This window comes from Schistocerca cancellata, chromosome 2 (genome assembly GCF_023864275.1).
Source record: "Schistocerca cancellata isolate TAMUIC-IGC-003103 chromosome 2, iqSchCanc2.1, whole genome shotgun sequence".
Taxonomy (NCBI): domain Eukaryota; kingdom Metazoa; phylum Arthropoda; class Insecta; order Orthoptera; family Acrididae; genus Schistocerca; species Schistocerca cancellata.
In genome coordinates this window covers 206,502,082-206,521,854 of record NC_064627.1, presented here as the reverse complement: position 1 = coordinate 206,521,854, position 19,773 = coordinate 206,502,082, and the positions used below count along the sequence as shown (strand labels likewise).

The following is a 19,773-nucleotide window of genomic DNA, read 5'->3' as shown; positions in this document are numbered from 1 at the left end:
CCTTCCTGTGATGGTCAACACCGGAACAGTAATCATGTACATGACTGAAAAATGAAGGAACAATGCTTTTCGAAACGGAGCACCGAGACATCCGCTGCCCTTTGGATGGAAAGATGAGGTTAACTGTGTAGGTAATCGCATCGAATAGTTCTTGGAAGCGCTCTAAAATACCGCAAACTCTTCCAGTTTCCATATGTTGTGATGTCTTCCTCATTTATGTCAATCAGAAACATCATGTCTGTGTTTCATCTCTACCAGCCTGTGTTGTGGTAGCTGTACAGTTTACATCATGTGATGTTCAGTTTTCTCTGAGAGATAGAGGATCGAAGCATGTTAATGTCGGTTTAGCAGCAGCTGACACGGGTCTCTAAGTCATGATAGAAAAAAAATGTATGGAGGTGTACACTGATTGGGCGTATTACAACCGAAAAAACACTGTATTAAACTGCTTATGAAGGAGCAATACAGGAACCCTCTCGTGTGATTGATAGTCTGTTGGATATGGTCATTCTACAGTACAGGTGATGAAACTTTACACCGGTCTGTGGAAGCGACTTCGATCGTGAACCACCTGCTCCAATGAATCAATACCTGTATATTTAATAGGATCGCCACATATGGTTCAAATGGCTCTGAGCACTATGGGACTTAACCTCTGAGGTCATCAGTCCCCTAGAACTTAGAACTACTTAAACCTAACTAACCTAAGAACATCACACACATCCAAGCCCGAGGCAGGATTCGAACCTGCGACCGTAGTGGTCGCGCGGTTCCAGACTGAAGCGCCTAGAACCGCTCGGCCATTCCGGCCGGCTCGCCACATATGTTTGGGTTATAGACATGAATCCTCTTTTAGAGATACAGATCTCCTGCTGTATATAGTTTGGAGACGTGTCGCAAAATCTTTGTCTTTCCTCCATACCATGTATGATGTGTATAGTCTTCCTAATTTTCCCAACAAGAAACGCCACCGTAACTCCTTGTACTATCTCTCCTACTACCTCGTGTTGCAGGGCAAAGCTTCGTTTGGCGTTGACCTTACTACACGGTTGGCGTAGCTATGACAACGTGTTTTCATTTCCACCGACTGGTCAAAACGCGCTCCTGTCTCATTAACTCAGCTCGTCCTGTTTCCCCATAGGATGCAGAAGGTCTTAGATATAGCGCTCTCCGACTTCCGTACAGTTCAGACTTAAATTGTGACGATCACATGGATAAGCTGCAGGGAGGGTGAGCAGAGACATAGGAGCCGTTACAAGATGCAGAGAGACTGTCTAAAAACAGTGCTGCAGTTCTTGGTCTATTGGTGTATGGAATCCTTTAGCAGATAGGTTCGGAAAAAAGGTGATTCGTTTCGAGATACGAGAGTGGCACGAATATGATTCACCAGTGGCTGTAATCATTAAAACACGTGTCAACAGGATCCAATGCAAATATGTGGTTGAATGGATAGACTTTATTCCAAATTGCTGAAAGCATTTCGGGCAGCATTTCTGCCTGAAAGTGTAACACTATTAGTGACCGTGGGTGCCGGTAGACTCAAGACCGCTTTTATATGGGGTGATGGTGACACAGGCGTTACGATCATGTTTGTAAATAGCACGGCCCTTACGCGAAATGTATGTTGTGGGTTGTAGAATCGCTCTGTGGTCAGCTTCAGATGTCATTTCTCAATAGCGCTCCTTGAAAAGAACATCATGTTCCCTCCACGGATTCCCAGTTGTCCTGCTTGGCGAATGTAAGTCGACTGGTGAAAAAAAAAATTACTCGCCATACAAAATGACTCTTGATCATTTTAATTAATTAGCCTATCAAATCAATATCAATGACTTGTCGCCTGACAGGTGGAAGAGACGGCTAGGGCACCACGGAATGATTCTTGACAAGCGTTTCTTTTTTTCCCGTTGTGGTGATATATTTTAAAGAAATTTCAATCTCCCACCTACATAGGGCGAGACAGGCTCTCACTATTTTTTCTTAAATGCTAGTTATAATATAGCATCAAAGGGACCCTGTCATAGTGTACAAAACAGCAATGTTCTCTTGAATTATAGCTTCTTGTTGTCAAACGTAAAATGGATGGTTTCGAAATAACGAGGACATTCTGCCATGATCGGTAGTTCTCACATCAAAATAGTCGAAGTTTTTTCTTCCTGATTTTACGCAGGGTGGGCATGTCACTGCTGATCATTTATGATCGGTGGCAGTACACTTCGCTGGACGTACAAAATAATGATTTGCAACGTCGAACGTAGAAACTATACCGATTTTGCTCATAAAACTAAATGAAAATGGACTTTACCTATTTTCGTCGAAAGAGGACTTTTATTATTGTCACAAATGTGTTTTGCTTTTTTTAATAGATGCTTGATTATAGATGCGTTGACATCAAATACAATTGTTCTGCATCGCCGAATGGCGGACTGCCATTGGCGAGGGGTCGGGTGGGGGGAGAAGCGGCATGTCTGCTGTGGTGGTCGCAGGACACAGCCGCTCTCTGTTCGGTGGGGGGGAGGTCGTGTGGGGGCTCTGTCGCTATGTTTTAGATAAACAAGTTTCACTTGAGGCGGCCATACTTTTATCTCCTATTGCTTAGTTGACTAGGTGCAGTCGTAGGAGCGTCGCCTTAAGGCGGCGGCCAGATGGTTGAAAGCTGGGCAGCGGCCTTATAGAGTGGTAGCGTGGGCACGAGACGCTCTGCAAAGCATCATGTGAAGGGGGGGGGGGGGGGGGGGGAGGTGTGAGAGGAAGTGTGAAGGCTTTGGTTTTCGTCAGTTTGCGATTGTACATTGAGAAGAATGCACGTTCAACTACCACCCCCTCTGCACTCTGCAGTCTTTTAGGATGACGATTTTTCCCCAAGTACATGTGCTGCATTATGACCCGTTCATTACGAGTGTTGGTTGTTTTGCGACAATTTCGAAGCTTAATTAGAACTGTGACGTATGTTTTTACCATCAGTTGTGCTAGCTGTATTTTCTTTGATAACCTGGGCTGCAGGCCGTTTTATGAGCAGGCGGCATCTGTAGCGAACTCTCAAGTCAAACAGCGATAGATACTGTACAAATGGCTCTGAGTACTATGGGACTTAACATCTGAGGTCATCAGTCCCCTAGAACTTAGAACTACTTAAACCTAACTAACCTAAGGACATCACACACATCCATGCCCGAGGCAGGACTCGAACCTACGACCGTAGCGGTCACGCGGTTCCAGACTGAAGCGCCCAGAACCGCACGGCGATAGATACTGTAAACTTACCGGTAATACATCTTTTGAACTCCTCTCTGTCCAACACCAGCATCTCGTCAGTTGAACATATTTTCCACCAAAAATAATAAAGATAGTACCTTACACTCCTCTGCCGTTTTCCCGCTAGCTTGTAGGTGTAGGATAACGTTTGATTGTGTCTGTCGCTAGTTTCTTGTGGTAATGTGAATTGTTTTCGCAGCAGGATAACATCAGTCTTATGGTATCGTCAGTTTTTGAGCTGTACTGCAGTCTTATGCCTTCCTTGTGTAGCAGTATGCATATAGTTGTGTAATTAGCCCAAATCTTTGTGATTAATTGCGTAATTAGGATTGTTCTTCGCATAAGTTTACCGACCAAAAATAAAAACAAACACTAATCTAACCATCCTCTCCTACATCTGGACAGTTTCCATGTGTTCGGGGGTACACTTGGGCTTTCCATCCAGTAGAATCCAGATTCGAGTCCTTGAAAGGACGCAGCCGTTTCTAATTTCCTGTCAGTTCCAAGTGCCTCTGGTGGTTTAATTGTGTTTGGGGGGGGGGGGGGGGTACACTTGAGCTTTCCACCCAGGAGGATTAGGGTTCAAGTCCTGGAAAGGGTACTGCCAATTTTAATTTCCCGTCAATTCACGGGTGGGGTGGGATGTCATCACAGCTCGGGGACAAAGACGTTCCCACCAAAATTCGAAATTCCCGCTAATTTCTGTGTTCCCGCCAAATTCAAAATTTCCGTCAATATGGTAGGTTGGGGGAGGGGGTGGGGGAGGGGGAAAAGTGGTCTGGGGTACACGTGCAGCTGAGAAAACACTTGACGTCATCCGGGGCTGGCGCGGTCGGGGGCGGGGGTAGGCGGGGGTGATTAATTGATCAATTTAATTAATTTGCCTATCAATTTGATATCAAAATTGCGCTACAAATGCCCTGATACTAATACTCGTCTGATCCAGTTGTGGGTGATATGAGTTGCCTGTCGTAAGGTGCTTGAAGTACTCGTATTTTCTGAGCCAGATTTGTTTTTCCACCCTGTAGATGGCACAGAAGGAGACAGCTTTCTTCAATAAAAGAGCTCTACTGATGTCCGATGTTGATATGCAGTTGAGGAACAAGTTCGTGAAAGCGTACATCTAGAGCACAGCACCCTAAATGAAGAGAAGAAGATAGAAGCATTTGAAATGTGGCCCCATCATAGACTGTTAACAATTAAGTGCACGAATTGAGTACAAAGAAGAACGGACCAGAAAGAAATCTTTGGATGATCGCGATACTTCTACATCTACTAGACTAGTCTGCAATGCATACTTATGTGTCTGGCAGACGGTTCTTCGAACCACCTCTGTTTCTCTACCGTTCTATTCTCTAACATTTAAATCTTTATGTACGAGCTCCCATTTCTCACATTGTCTTACAATGATATTTTCTTTCAATGCAGGTGGCCACAATATAACATTTGCACATTCAGAAGAGAAAATTGGTGAATGGAATTTCGTGGAAAGATCACGCTATAATGAAAAACACCTTCGTTTTAACGATTGCCACCCCAACTCGCTTATCATATCCGTGACACTCTCTCCCCTGTTTCGCGATGATACAAAACGAGCTGCGGCTCTTTGAACTTTTCGATGCCCTCCGTCAATCCTATCTAGTAAGGACCCGTGCCACACAGCAACACTTTAACAGCGGACGTACAAGCGTAGTGTAGAAGTCTCTTTAGAAGACTTATTGCATCTTCGAAGTGTTCTACCAATAAAACGCTGTCTTTGGTTTGCCTTCGCCACAACATTATCTGTGTCTGGGGCTCCTAAGGGAAGTTAGTAAGGGCTCCACGAAAAACTATTAATAACACGCCGTTTTCTCTCGTATTTTCTAAAATTTTGTTATGATTTCTTTTTTATTAATCATGATTTAAGACTGAAGTAATCACATAATAAAACAAGTTTCATCATTTTTAAAAATTTAAGTAGCTTTATTAATCTTCAAAACAAACAAGGTGTTCCATCGAAGTACCAGGTTCTTAAAGAATTCCGGCAGAGAAAAGTTCGGAAACCCCTGATCAATGTGATCGTTCCAATTTAAGTTTGTTCGTAACTGTAATTTCCAGGTCCGCATTTAGTTGAGTTGACAGCCTTTAAATCTGAGTGATTCATCGTGTAACCAAAATTTGACGGACTCTTTTTAGAGCTCATCTGAATGATAATTTCCACGTTTCACACCATACAGACATCGTGTGTAAGTCATTTTGCAATTGATTTCCGTACTCTGATGACTTTACTAGACGGTAAATGATAGCATCATATGAAAACAATCTAAGAGGGCTGCTCAGATTGTCTCCTAAATCGTTTATGTAGATTGGATGTATCACAAGGCCTGTAACACTTCCTTGGGAAAAGCCATGATTTTCCGTCGATCACTACTATGTCACGAATCCAGTCGTACAACAGAAAGTCCATAGGTACGCAATTTGATTAGCAGTCTCTTGTGAGGAACGGTGTCAAAAGCCTTCTGAAAATCTAGAATGTTGAAATCAATTTGAGCTCCCTTCTCGATAGCACTCATTACGTCGTGTGAATAAAGAGCCAGTTTTGTTTCATAAGGACGATATTTTCTGAATCAGTGAACATAGTTTATGTTCCAAATTCCTACTGCAAATCAATGTCAGTGATATGGATCTGCAATTCATCAGATTACTCCTATTTCCTTTCTTGTGTATTGATGTGACCCGTTCGATTTCTGTCCTCTTGGTATGGATCTTTCGTCGAGCGAGTGGCTGTGATGATTGCTAAATTATGTGAGCTATTGTAACACCAGACCCTGAAAGGAACATAATTGGTATGCTATCTCGATCGGAAGACCTGTCTTTATTACGAGTACTGTTATCTCAACAGTATTCTGGTAGATGAAAGTTCTGTATTGTTCTATTCAGTTTGAGATTAGGGCAGAAACAATACGACAGTTTTTTTTAAGTTCTAACTGTATGGCTACAAATTAACATATGCAACCGTATGGAAAAAAGAGTCGGTGTTCAATGCAACTAACGTCCTGTGTATTCCCTCCACTATATTGCTACAGCTTACATGCGCCGTTCACATTTGCACTGCGAATACAGAGCATGCGAGGGGCCGTAGCTGTGCTGTGTCTAATTGTCTGCCAATCTGGTATATTCTGTTAATGTCCCAGTGCAGGAGTAACTTCTAAATCGTAGGGTTAGGCTTTCTTGATATGAGGCTGCAATGATAGTTATTAGCGAGTGGTCTAACGCTCTCAGTGCTACTAAAAAAAAGTCTCTCTTAAATTCAAGGATGTCAGTGACTTTTTAATAAGCAAACGGACGTAGCAGATGAAACACAAATTTGTGATGGAAAATGTTCTACTACAATGTCATGCGTTAAACAGTTCAAACACTCAACAATGCTAATCTGTTCATATAACAATTTACATAACTGACTGTCACATATGAAAATATAATTCTTATTTACACTCTCTACTTTGCATTGCATGCAATATCGTGATACATTAATATTTACATATTCGGGGAGCAAATAAGATATTAGACATGCGACATTGCCTTCACCGAATCGTACAGCCGATGTAACAGCGTGCTGTCACCTCTAGCACTCGACTCCAGCTCCCAAAACGGCCGCTGTGACCGAGCGGTTCTAGGCGCGTCAGTCGGGAACCGCGCTGCTGCTACGGTCGCAGGTTCGAATCCTGCCTCGGGCATGGATGTGTGTGATGTCGTTAGGTTAGTTAGGTTTAAGTAGTTCTAAGTCTAGGGGACTGATGACCTCAGATGTGAAGTCCCATAGTGCTTAGAGCCATCTGAACCATTTGAATCCAGCTCCCAGTTGTAGTCATCCCGACACAATTCGCTCGGCTCTCATTGTTGTCGAACCGAAAAGCAAGAAGTGCTTCTTTTGATTGCATCATAATGTCAAAGTTATCAAAGAAAACTGGTGATCAAAGAATCTGAATAAACTGTATGATCTACTATTGAGGGTATGTGCTATAAATATGAATCAAATCTACATTAATTATCTTAAAAAACGTAAAAAAAAGAATATTGGTACCTCACTCCACCTCTTAAGACGTACATCAGTTGACGTTATCCTGTCTCAGTTACCAAGTGAGTTTTGGAAGTGAATGCTATGGCTCCCAGAGCCAGTAACGTCACAAGACGTAGATATGTTTGTCATCGTGTGCTTCTCCTTTTACATTCAGTTCCTTTAAAACTGGCGAAATGTCGAAACGCGGAGAGTTTCATCATAAAATTATATCAGTGTGCGACACACAGTTCAGGAAGCATGACATTTCATACCGTACATGTGAGTTCGTTTCTTTGAAGGGTCGGAGGAGTCGAAAGAGTGATGTTTGAAAAGAAAATTCCAACAATGTGGTCAAAAAAACATTTCCAGTCTCTCATTATGATTTGGATGCCCATTTGCTTGACTGGACCGTAACCTCTATATTCTAGTTCTTTAAGTGAGGTTTCCCTCAAGCATAATGCGATTTTTTTGGATGTTGCCCTAAGTCATATTGTTGATTGCAGGGTTCACGTTGGACAAGGAGTCCAACACGATAGCGATCATCTGCCAGGATGTGACTGTCATTCTGGCGTTTGACTCCAGGGAGCGCCAGATGCAGTGGCATGTCAAGATCGTCAACAACCTGGGGGAAGGTGAGTGATAACGATACAGTGCTTTCTGCCCCGCCGCGTCCCCTCCCCCCACCCCATCTCTCTATCAATCTATCTGTCTGTCTATTCATCTAACTCTGTATTTACTTCTTAAACCACAAGATAAGGGACGATCAAAACGTTTCCGTTCCAAGGCCGTACAGTACAGAACCGGTATGCCAATCAGGAAAAATCGCCGTGAGCGCTGAGGCAGTAATCCCACCGATGCATCAAGCTGAAGATATCCATTTCCTAAAACACCGTGTCCTCCTGCGTTAAGAAGCCTGTAACTGTCTGCTGCACATCGTCGACCGGCAGGAATCGTCGAGCCTTCAAGGCCTTTTTAAAGGGGCAGAAGGCGTGATAATCACATGGAAAGATACCAGGACTAAAGGTCCAGTGCTTGAGTGTTGAGTGCCTTCCACTTCAGTTGGCTGCCCCCCCCCCCCCCCCCCCCGTCAGATCGACTGGTGTCTTGTGTCGAATCACGACCAGCATGGAACGTGGCGTACCATTTCACAACGACGGTTTAGACAGACATACTGCCACAAACACATTCTTCATTCTCTAATACGAGGGGCGTTTGAAAAGTCCGTGCAAAGTCCGAGAGATGACACCACTGGCGCATTGCGAAGTCATGTTTAGTTAGTAGCATCTTTGGAAAGAATGCACACCAAGTTTCAGCCATATTGGTCTATTTCTGTGCGTTTGGCATTCGTGTGAATCATGGAAATCGAGTGATTGTCAAAAAATGGATGGAAAAGAAATTCGTGTGGTGATTAAACATTACTTTGTGAAAGCAAAACGCCTCAGAGACTAAAGACAAGCTTGGTAAACATTACGGTGACTCTGCACCTTAGATTAGAACAGTTTATAAGTGGTTTCAAAATTTTCTTAGTGGCCATATGGACACAAGTGATGCTGAACTTTCTGGACGCCCTGTGGAGGTTACGACTCCAGAAATCATTGATAAAATCCATGATATGGTGATGGATGACAGAAGAGTTAACGTGCGTGAGATTGCTAGTGCTGTGCCATCTCGAATGCACAGGTACATAATATTTTGCATAAACATTTGGACATAAGACAGCTATCCGCAAGATGGGTTCCGCGATTGCTCACGCTTGACCAAAAACGTAATCGTGTGAAGTGTTGCAAGGATGGTTTGCAGCTGTTCAGGAAGAATCCGCAGGACTTTAAGCGTCGTTTCGTCACTGTGGATGAAACATGGATATATTACTATATTCCCGAGAACAAACAACAATTTAAACAATGGGTTACCAAGGGAGAATCTGCACCAAAAAAGGCGAAGATCAGTCCTTCGGCCGGAAAGGTTATGGCGACTGTCTTTTGGGATTCGCATGGGATAATCCTCATCGACTATCTGGAAAAGGGTAAAACTATTACAGGTGCATATTAGTCAACGTTATTGGACTGTTTGAAAACAGAGCTGCAAGAAAAACGCAGGCGATTGAACCGCAAAAAAAGTCCTTTCCCATCACGACAATGCACCAGCACACACCTCAGCAGTTGTTGTAGCAAAATTAATGGAAATAGGATTCCAACTCGTTTCACATCCCCCCCATTCTCCAGACTTGGCTCCCTCGGACTACTATTTGTTCCCCAAATTGAAGAAATGGCTGGCGGGACAAAGATTTTATTCAAACGAGGAGATGATTGCAGCAACTAATAGCTATTTTGCAGACTTGGACAATTCCTATTATTCGGAAGGGATCAACAAATTAGAACAGCGTTGGACGAAGTGTGTAAGTCTAAAAGGATCCTATGTCGAAAAATAAAAAAGGTTTACCCCAAACACGTAAGTAGTTTTTATTTTTGCACGACTTTTCAAACGCCCCTCGTAGATATCTACCGGTATTTGTCCTTTGGCAGCCAATAAAAGAATAACCGCACGTTGATCCGGTTTGGAAGCATTTGATAGTAACGTCGACGTAGATCACGTTTCCTCGATTATTGCATGTACGTCGGAAAGACACTTGTCTTGCCTACATTTCGGTGCTTATATATCCGCATCAGAGTTGTGCTACGCTGCAGCAACGCCCTCAAACGGAAACGTTTGATCATCACTGCGATCTTCGCTGTCGCTGTCGTCGCCATTGTGACCAGAGCACACATGAGGTGTAGTGTGGGTACCTTGTTCTGTTCAGTTTCAAGAATATAGCCATCTAGGTCCTTAATTATTTCTTTATTTATAACATCAGATCTGTAATTAGAGTTTAAGGAACATAAGAATGAGAGGTGTTTGCTATGTACGATCATGTTATAAAATAAGAAAAACTAAAAAGTCAAAAACTTGTTAAAACAACGTTAAGTAGTAAAACGTATGTCTAAATGGAGTGTCAACTATCAACTCGGCTCAAAAAATTTACATTCAAATGCGAGCCGAGAGGTGGTCGAAGTGTAGGGCACGTTGCCTTCTTTCTTCAGGTCATACTCATAAAATGACAGTCTTTAAAATTACAAACATTCAGAGTCAAATTATAAAACATTGTTTAATTGGCTGCAGTTGCACATTCGTAGTATTAGCTTTAATAAGTTCTTGTGGAGCTTACCAAGATACGACAATTAGTATTCGCTAAATCAGTTTTACAGTCACATCTGTACAACACTGGTTTTTTTCTGTATTTTTGTTTCATCTCCTCTATTCAGCCAAAAACTTAAAAAAATGAAGATTAGACAAATAGGCCTTTAATTAAAAGTGAAAATTTTACAGATTATTTAAGATCTATAAAACGATGAATTTTGTTGACATTTACGTAAACACTGTAACTGTTGCTTTTGTCTGTTGTTTAAATTAAAATTGAAGGACTAAAAGATAAAGACAGAAAGAAAAAAATTACATATTTAAAACAGTCCGCAAATGGTAACATTCTTCTATAAACAGCACTGCACTTTCACCTGCGCCAGAAAAAAATGACTTAGTGATTGGAAAATGTGTTCAATAAGGTTAAAGAATGTGGGTAAAATTTTACGGGCCTGTTGGGTAGTATGTATGGAGATGAAGGTAGGTGTTTGGGTGGACAGTGGTACAACAAACTGACGAGGAGTCTGGTGGGTGGGCATGGCCGTGGTATCAAGAGAATGGATGGGGAGAGCTGCAGAGGGAAGAGGGAAGGGGCAACCCTGGTGTGAAGTGGGATATGTGGAGAATAGTTACAGTTGATATGATGGGTAAATATCGGTATGAACTTCATTGTATGGGAGATGGAGTAGGATGAAGTTGCGTTGGGACAGAATATGGATTGTGTGTAGGTGTAGGAATGGAGGGATGTATTAAAGGTGCGTCAGCATACGAGGATTGGTGACCAGAGGAGAAACAACGGAATTATTAGAACCTACAAATAGTTGCGCGTAGCACAGAATTTGCGGAAGTGTACAGTGTAGATAAATAAGTTAAGAATTAGGTCGTAAATGATCCATGGATGCAGAAAGCAAGACGGAGTGCACTGCACGCAAGGATTTCGGGGGAGCGATCTAACTTCGGTAGAGTAGATATCCAAGCAACATAGACGTAGGAGAGAATAGGGAGAATCGCCATTTTTGGCCATTTAGTAATTTTAGTATTTTTATCCTATTGCGGCCTTTTTGCTGGATGAGGTTCCCAGGTGGTAGTCTAGGGTTAGTCCAAGACTTTTTCGTGTATTAGGTAACTCAATGGTATGGTTCATGTAAAGTAAATGTCATGGATACAGAAGCTATGAGTGGTTCATCCTATAATTATTGTCTGTCCCTTGGAAGGATTTATCTTCAGGAGCCAATGGCAGCACCAGGAGGAAAACTGGTTACGATGGTGTTGAAGATATCATTGGGATTTTTGGAACATTAGATAGAGGTCTAGGAACGCAGCGGCATCCGCATACTGAAGCATCGATTGGGCATGGTATCAGCAGTGTAGAGGATATACAGAAGAGAAGACGGAGACTTGGGGCACACCTGCTGTAGGGTAGAAGATGTGGGAATTTATAATGTGAACAGTGACAAAGAATGGACAGTTAGATAGAAAGGAATCAATTACGGGGCAGAGTTAACTGTAAGTGCATATGACTGGAGTTCTAAAAGAAGACCAGAATGCCTTATACGGTCGTAGAATTTTTCAAGGTCGAGGGATAAAAAAATTGTGGTTTTCATACAACAGCCTCATCAACCTAAGTATTAAATGTATTTTGCTTTACCATGCTGTTGTGGTTGTAAAAGCTGTATTTTCTTTTATAATGACACATGTCCGATACATAAAAATTGAACCATTCACGCTCAAATTTGGCAAAACTATATAATAAAATGTGTAGACTTTTAACACAGATTACAAAGGAAGTAAAATTAGATGATTATATAAATATCGTTTGGAAGGTAACTCTGTCTTGTAGAAGAACCAATAGCTTATGTAAGTCTGCAGGATTTCGTGACCGTTTTCACTGAAGTTAAAATCTTCTGGGTTATTAGGCCGCGTCATGTTTCTTCTAAAATGTTCGACGTTTCGACCCCTCTGCTGGGATCTCCCTCAAGATCTTTTGGTGTCCACTACTGCTAGAACACTGTCAAAGACGAGTGTTCTGGCGTTCGTGCAGGAGAAGTGATGGTATTGATTAAAATTCATATGGCTACCATTGGTGGGCCATAGTCATAGGCTAATATTCCCGCTCTGACGCAGAAGAAGGGGCGTTGGCAGCTCATCTCCTGTGGATACCATTGGCGGTTCATCGTCATTGGACAGAAAGGCACTATTCCACACTTATGCTGGAGAAGGGTTATTGGTTGAAATGCCTGCTACCGCTATTGGTTGTTCGTCATCAGTGGCAAGAGAGGGGGAATGTTTACCCAAAATATTGTTGTCCGCCGAGGTGACTGGCAGTGCGTTGTTTATGACGCTCACACACCGTGGCCGCGTATTTACTTCCTCGATGGCGGGGAGCCACGATGCCGGAAGCCTATAGCCGTCCTCTCTATTGAAATTAGATACATTCTTAGAAATTTCACCCGCTTCTCGGACCTTTCTTCTATAAATGTTTGTTTCTTTATACAGTACACGTAAGGCTAAAACAAAGTGCAAAATCGGCAGTAGCGGAACATCACGAGAACTGTGGCTCTGACATCGATTTTAATAATATGACGCGGCCTAATAACCCAGAAGATTTTAACTTCGACCAGTAACTTGCTCCTACAGCCATGCCAGTTGCTGCACAGCCAGTGGGAGCTCTGCCGACCTAGCAGGTTTGAGGTGAGGTGTGGCCCAACCAGCAACAGGACAACACGTCACATTCCCGAGCACTTCTCATTCTGACGTTCCTTTAATCTTAATTACAGGTCACATTAAGGTAGTATCCGAAACGACATTATAAATGAAGAAATAGTTTGATGTAATTAGATGGACAAAAAAATCTACTCACCAAGAGGCGGCAGGAAAACCACACATAAAATTATTGAAATCTGCAAGATATCGGAGGCAGTAGCTCATTCTTCTGGCAGAATGGTTGAAGGGGAAGGAAGAGAGGTGAAGGAAAAGTGAGTCTCAGGAAAAGGGGGAAAGTTTGGAAATTAGCCCAGAACGTCAGGTCTGAACGACTGATTGTTGGGGACTGCACCAGACGGGATTTGAAAACCTGTGAGCTTAAAGGTGGAAGATGAAACCTGAGATCTTAAAGGTGGGAGATAAAATATATTAAGCTATTTAATCGTTTTTTTCACAAAATATCCACCATGATAGCACACTCGTTCAGGAGATTTATTTCCTTTATTAATAATTAATGAATTTTGTTGGATGGCTGTGTCCATAGTTTCTAACCTTTACGACATTCTATTCCTTTTTCCCTTTAGCTTTGTCTTCCGTTACCAGTAGCTAAAATATTGCCTCATTCATAATTCTTTTAAGCCAGTGACAATAGGACCTCAATTATATAAATGCATGGTGGCTGTTCTTCCGGACATGTCCAAAAACACAGACGCAATGTGGAATCTGTAGATGTGATACATTTCACGAAAATTGAAGGTGAAGGAGGGAGAAATGAAAGGGAAGGAAAAGGGCTATTAATGTCAGCTGCATCAGGACTTTATGCCGAACCAGCAGCAATGAGTGAAAATGTGTGCCGGACCAGGATTCAAACAAACCAGAGATCTCCTGCTTGCCTGGCAGTTCCATAAACCACTGAGCCACACGGACACACAGTGTTTATCGAAACTGAGCAGACTACTTCGGCACGTCTCCCGCTCGATCCATATTCCCACACAGCGCCTCCATGCTCGCTACTTTGACGTTTCTGCACATCGGACGTAACTGTGCATCCGCACTGAAGATGGTGGAGTCATTACTCATAGAGGCAAATCAATTGTGTAAATGTGGGGTGTCTGTTCTACCCTAGAACTAAGGTAGGAATGGAGTAGACCAAGAGGGGTGCCGGTATGGTCTGAGCAGTTCCGATAAACACTGTATCTGGGTGGTGCAGTGGCTTACACAACTGCTTAGTAAGCAGGAGATCCTGGGTTCGAATCTTGGTCTGGCATACATTTTTCCTTCATCGCTATTGATTCCACATAAAGTCCCAACGCAGCTGCCATCAATAGTCCCTTTCCTCCTCCTCCCCCCACCCCCCGCCTACAGCTTCAATTTACAAAACAAGGTGTCAATTCAAAATTTCGAATAGCGATAAAAGTCAGAGAAAATAAATCAAACAAATATTTCCCTTATTTATAATTTTTTGAAGTATCAGTCACCCCCACCCTGAGTCTTTAAATAATCGAACACTGAATGAATACAATGAGGATAAATTGCAGTACATTTCAAGATAAGCCATTTTTCAGCCTCTCAATATTTACAATGTCATAACTCCTGAACTACAAGTTGCACAGTCATATAAATTTGCAAATACATTCAGTGATACATGTCGATACAGTCTCCAAAATATACTGCGCATAGAGTTAGTTTTAAAGAAGTAATAAACTAAACGCCATGCCTAATGAAGAGAGAAAATACAGTAAGCGAAAAACTTTCCTCTTTCTCATTGTTTTGTGGGGACTGTTAGCCAGAAAAACTTTCGAAAAAGGTTTAAAATTATTTGCAAAGTTTGTTGGGAGTCACAATGTGCTGTCATTCTCAAATACTGGATGAGTATAACCTGGATAATTTGCGCACTGTAAGTTACACTGCGTCGAGGCATACCTGCAGTTTCTAACTGTAATACTTGACTTACATATAAAAACATTAACTTTAAGGTTATATTTATAAGTAGATTATGACAGCATTTTAATTTTTTAAGTTTGTAAATAGTTATATTCAGTGTTCAAACAAATTTTTTTTTGCTCCAGGAAACCATTACATGGGCAACCTAAAACTAGCACCATACAACGCTTTAGCAATTCAACAATATAAATGCGTTAAGGGTAACACTGCATAAACGCCTGCCGTTATTTATAATACAAACTTGAGGCTGCACCTGTTTTATATAGCCGGCCGGAGTGGCCGAGCGGTTCGCCGGCTCGGTAGCTCAGCGTGTTCGGTCAGAGGGTTAACTGCCCTCTGTAATAAAAAAAAAAAACTGAGTTAATGGAACAACGACGAACTGAAATGGATGTCTTGCGACGTCCGCCCCGAGCAGATACAACGAACTAAAACGAGCAAAATGAGATTAAAAAAAAAAAAAAGCGGTTCTAGGCGCTACAGTCTGGAACCGCGCGACCGCTACGGTCGCAGGTTCGAATCGTGCCTCGGGCATGGATGTGTCTGATGTCCTTAGGTTAGTTAGGTTTAAGTAGTTCTAAGCTCTAGGGGACTGATGACCTCAGAAGTTAAGTCCCATAGTGCTCAGAGCCATTTGAACCATTTGAGGAGAAAGTTAGATTTTCAGATTTCTTGAAAAGATCTCACTGCATCGAAAACGCCTTTGTTTTAATTATTGACACCACAATTCGCGTATCTTATCTGTGACACTCCATCTACTAAGTGTTTTGCCGATAAAACACACTCTCTGCTTCGCTTTCCCCACAACGTGATCTATAGCCTCGTTGCAATTTAAGTTATTCGCAATTGTTGTCTCTAGGTATGGCCTAATTAGTTGAACTGACAGCCTTTAGATTATTATGATTCACCGTGTAAACGAAATTTAGCGGATTCCCTTTAGAAATGATATGGACGACCTCGCAGTTTTCATTATTTAGTCAGTTGTCACTTTTCGCACCATACAGGTATCTTGTAAAAAACATTTTGCACTTGGGTTTGACCTTCTGATGTCTTTACTAAACGTTAAACGACAGCATCACCAGCAAACTGTCGAAGAAGACTGCTCATATTGTACCTAAATTATTTGTATAACTTAGGAACAGCAGAAGCTTATAACGCTTCCTACGGTAACGCCAGATATCACTTACGCTTTACTCAATGACTTTTTCTCAGTTACTACGAACTGTGACCTTTCTGAGAGAAAATCGCGAACCTACAAGCAGCTACAAAACTGAGACGTTTGTCCATAGTCACGCAATTTCTTCGAAGCCGCTTGTGAGGAACGGTATTAAAAGTCTACTGGAAATCCAAAAATACGGAATGAGTTTGAGATCCCCTGTCGAGAGCACTCATTACTTCCTGAGAATAAAGCGCTAATTGTGTTGCACAAGAGCGATATTTTCTGAACTCGTACTCACTGTGTGTCAATAGATCCTTTTCCTCGAAGAACTTCACAGTATTCGAACGTAATATATGTTCAAAAATCCTGCTTCTAATCAACCTCAGTGATGTGGGTCTGTAATTCAGTGGATTAGTCCTATTTCCTTCCTTGAGTATTGGTTTGACAGGTACAACTTCCCATTCTTCTGGTACGAGTCTATCGTCGAGCGAGAGGTTGTATATGATTGCTAGGTATGGAGCTATTATGTCAACATACTCTGAAAGGAATATAATTGGTAGGTATACAGCCTGGCACAGAAGACTTGCCTTTATTAAGTGATTTGAGCTGCTTCACCACACCAAGGATATCTACTAAATGGCTCTGAGAACTATGGGACTTAACTTCTAAGGTCATCAGTCCCCTAGAACTTAGAACTACTTAAACCTAACAAACCTAAGGACATCACACACATCCATGCCCGAGGCAGGATTCGAACCTGCGACCGTAGCGGTCGTGCGGTTCCAGACTGTAGCGCCTAGAGCCCCTAGGCCACTCCGGCCGGCGGATATCTACTAAGTTACTCATGTTGGCAGCAGTTCTTAAAGTATTTGCTTTGAGTTCGTTGGTGAATTAATTTCGGAAAATCGTATTTAGTAATCGTGCATTAGTGGCACGGTTATCGATAACATTACAATCGTTATCGAGCAGTGAAGGTGTTTATTATGTCTTGCAGCTAGTGTCCTTTACGTATAATCAGAATCTCTGTGGGATTTCTGCCAGATTTAGAGACAGTTTTTGCTGTGGAAACTATTAGTAGCATCTCACGTTGAAATTCGCGCTAAATTTCGAACTCCTGTAAAACTTTGCCAATCTTGGGGATTTTGCTTTCTTTTGAATTTGACATGCCTATTTAGCTGTTTCTGCAACAGCGTTCTGACCTGTTTTGTATAGGGATCAGTTCCGTCTCTTACTAATTTATTTGGCATAAATTTCTCGATTGTTTTCGATACTATTTCTTTGAATTAAAAGCACGTCTGATCTACACTTACATATTTTGGAAGGAATGGAGGCTGTATCTTAGGAAGACGTCAAGCGAAATATTACCTGGTTTTTTAAATAGATGTCCTTTGCGTTTAGTTTTGGTGTGTTTGGATGTTACGGTATCCAGTCCTCGTTACAACGACCTTGTGGTCACTAATCCCTGTACCCGTCATGATGCTGCCTATACTACGTATTTCCTTCAAATTATTTGTTACTAAGATGTAAAGCCGGCCTGTGTGGCTGAGCGGTTCTAGGCGCTTCAGTCTGGAACCGCGCGACCGCTACAGTCGCAGGTTCGAATCCTGCCTCTGATGTCCTTAGGTTAGTTAGGTTTAAGTAGTTCTAAGTTCTAGGGGACTGATGACCTCAGATGTTAAGTCCCATAGTGCTCAGAGCCATTTGAAACATTTTTAAATTGTGAAGTATATTTTCGCAGCTTTTCCTGGACTAATTGCTCAAAATCATTTTCAGAGAACGCATTTAGACAATTTCGGACGATGTTTCGTAGCCACCATTGGCTTTGATATGTATTTCCACCATCTTACCGATGGTAACTGAAGTCACCACCAACTATAACCGTCTGAGTGGGGTACCTATTTGAGATGATACTCAAGTTTTCTTTTAGCGTTTCAACAAATGTATTATCTGAGTCAGGCGGTCAGTAATAGGAACCAGTTATTAATTTATTCCAGTTGTCAAGTATAACCTCTACCCATATTAACAAGAGCTGTCTATTTCAATTTCGCTACCAGATAAACTACTTCTACCTGCAATAAAGACGACGTCGCCATTTCTGAACACCGTTAGATCCTTTCCCAAAATTTCGGTTGTATTTATTTCTGGCTTTAGACAGCTTTCAGTGCCTGTAACGATTTGAACTACAGTGCTTTCTATTAGCACCTGGAGCTCTGGTTCTTTCCCAACACAGCTACGACAATTTACTACTATAATACAGATGGTTCCTAGGTCACCCTCATCCTATATTTTACCTGCTCCTTTGACAACTAAAGTTCTTTTTGTTCTTTACCACGATCTTCTAACCTAAAAATCCACCTATTCCATTCCATATTGCCCGCACTTCCCATGTAGCCGTTTCCTGCGTGCAATGCACCCCTGACCTTTCAAGCGGAACACGATACCCCAACATGTCATGGTGCAAATCAAGGAATATGAAGCTTACACAGTCGCAGAACCGTCTGACCCTCTGATTCAGACCTTCACTCGGCGTGACCCACGCTATTAGTACCAACACGAGCCACCACCTGCAGTTGGCTACACCCTGTGCCCTTCATGGCATCGTGAAGGACCCGTTCTACATCTTGGATGACTTCCTTCGGTGTGTACGGAGTGCACATTGGACTTCTTCGCCCCCTTGGCAGCCATATCCTTTTGGCGCCCCATTACGCACCTAACATTGGAGCTCCCATCTACCAGTAATACCAACCTGCGTGAAAGCCTGGATCCTGCAGGCTGAGAGGCTTTTTCTGAAAGAGGACAAGTGACTGCATCAGGTACCAATGGTTCAAATGGCTCTGAGCAGTATGGGACTTAACGTCTCAGGTCATCAGTCCCCTAGAACTTAGAGCTACTTACACCTAACTAACCTAAGAACATCAGACACATCCATGCCCGAGGCAGGATTCGAACCTGCGACCGCAGCGGTCGCGCAGTTCCGGACTGAAGCACCTAGAACCGCTCGGCCACCGCAGCAGGCGCATCAGATCTTTATCACGCACAGATAGCAGCTCAAAACTGTTTGTCAGATGAACTGAGAAGGCATTTTGATCGGCCACAGGAAGTCTTTCAGCGCCTCCCACATGTTGACCATGGATGTGGGGTCAAACTTAGTGCAGACGGTAACTGGGGCACCCACAGTACTGGACTGACCTGAGGAGATGTCAGATATGGTGAACGTACCTTGGATCCCTATGTCTGTCCCCTCACCCCCCACAGTGATGCCCATTGGCAAAGTCCTCAAGAAGCATGACTGAAAGTATCACCTGGAGCTATGAGTGAAGGGTGACAAACTAAGCCTGCATATGAACATAGTAATCAGTCACTATCCATTCTAAAGATAGCAGAATTCTACATTACACAGTTTTTAAAATGTGGAACTGGGTCTACTAAGTATACAAATCCACAATAAATTTACAAATTTAACTACTGAACACACAGGTAAATGAAAATAAGTCGCTTCTGTTTG

General features: G+C 42.4%; 1 protein-coding gene across 1 annotated transcript in view; it reads left to right on the top strand.

Moving 5' to 3' along the window:
• LOC126161538 (uncharacterized) overlaps positions 1-19,773 on the top strand; it is a 356,858-nt gene that overhangs the window by 244,605 nt on the left and 92,480 nt on the right. Inside the window, exon 4 of the mRNA XM_049917463.1 lies at positions 7,795-7,923. Coding sequence (XP_049773420.1) covers positions 7,795-7,923 — 129 coding nt within the window. The remainder of the gene's footprint in view (positions 1-7,794; positions 7,924-19,773) is intronic.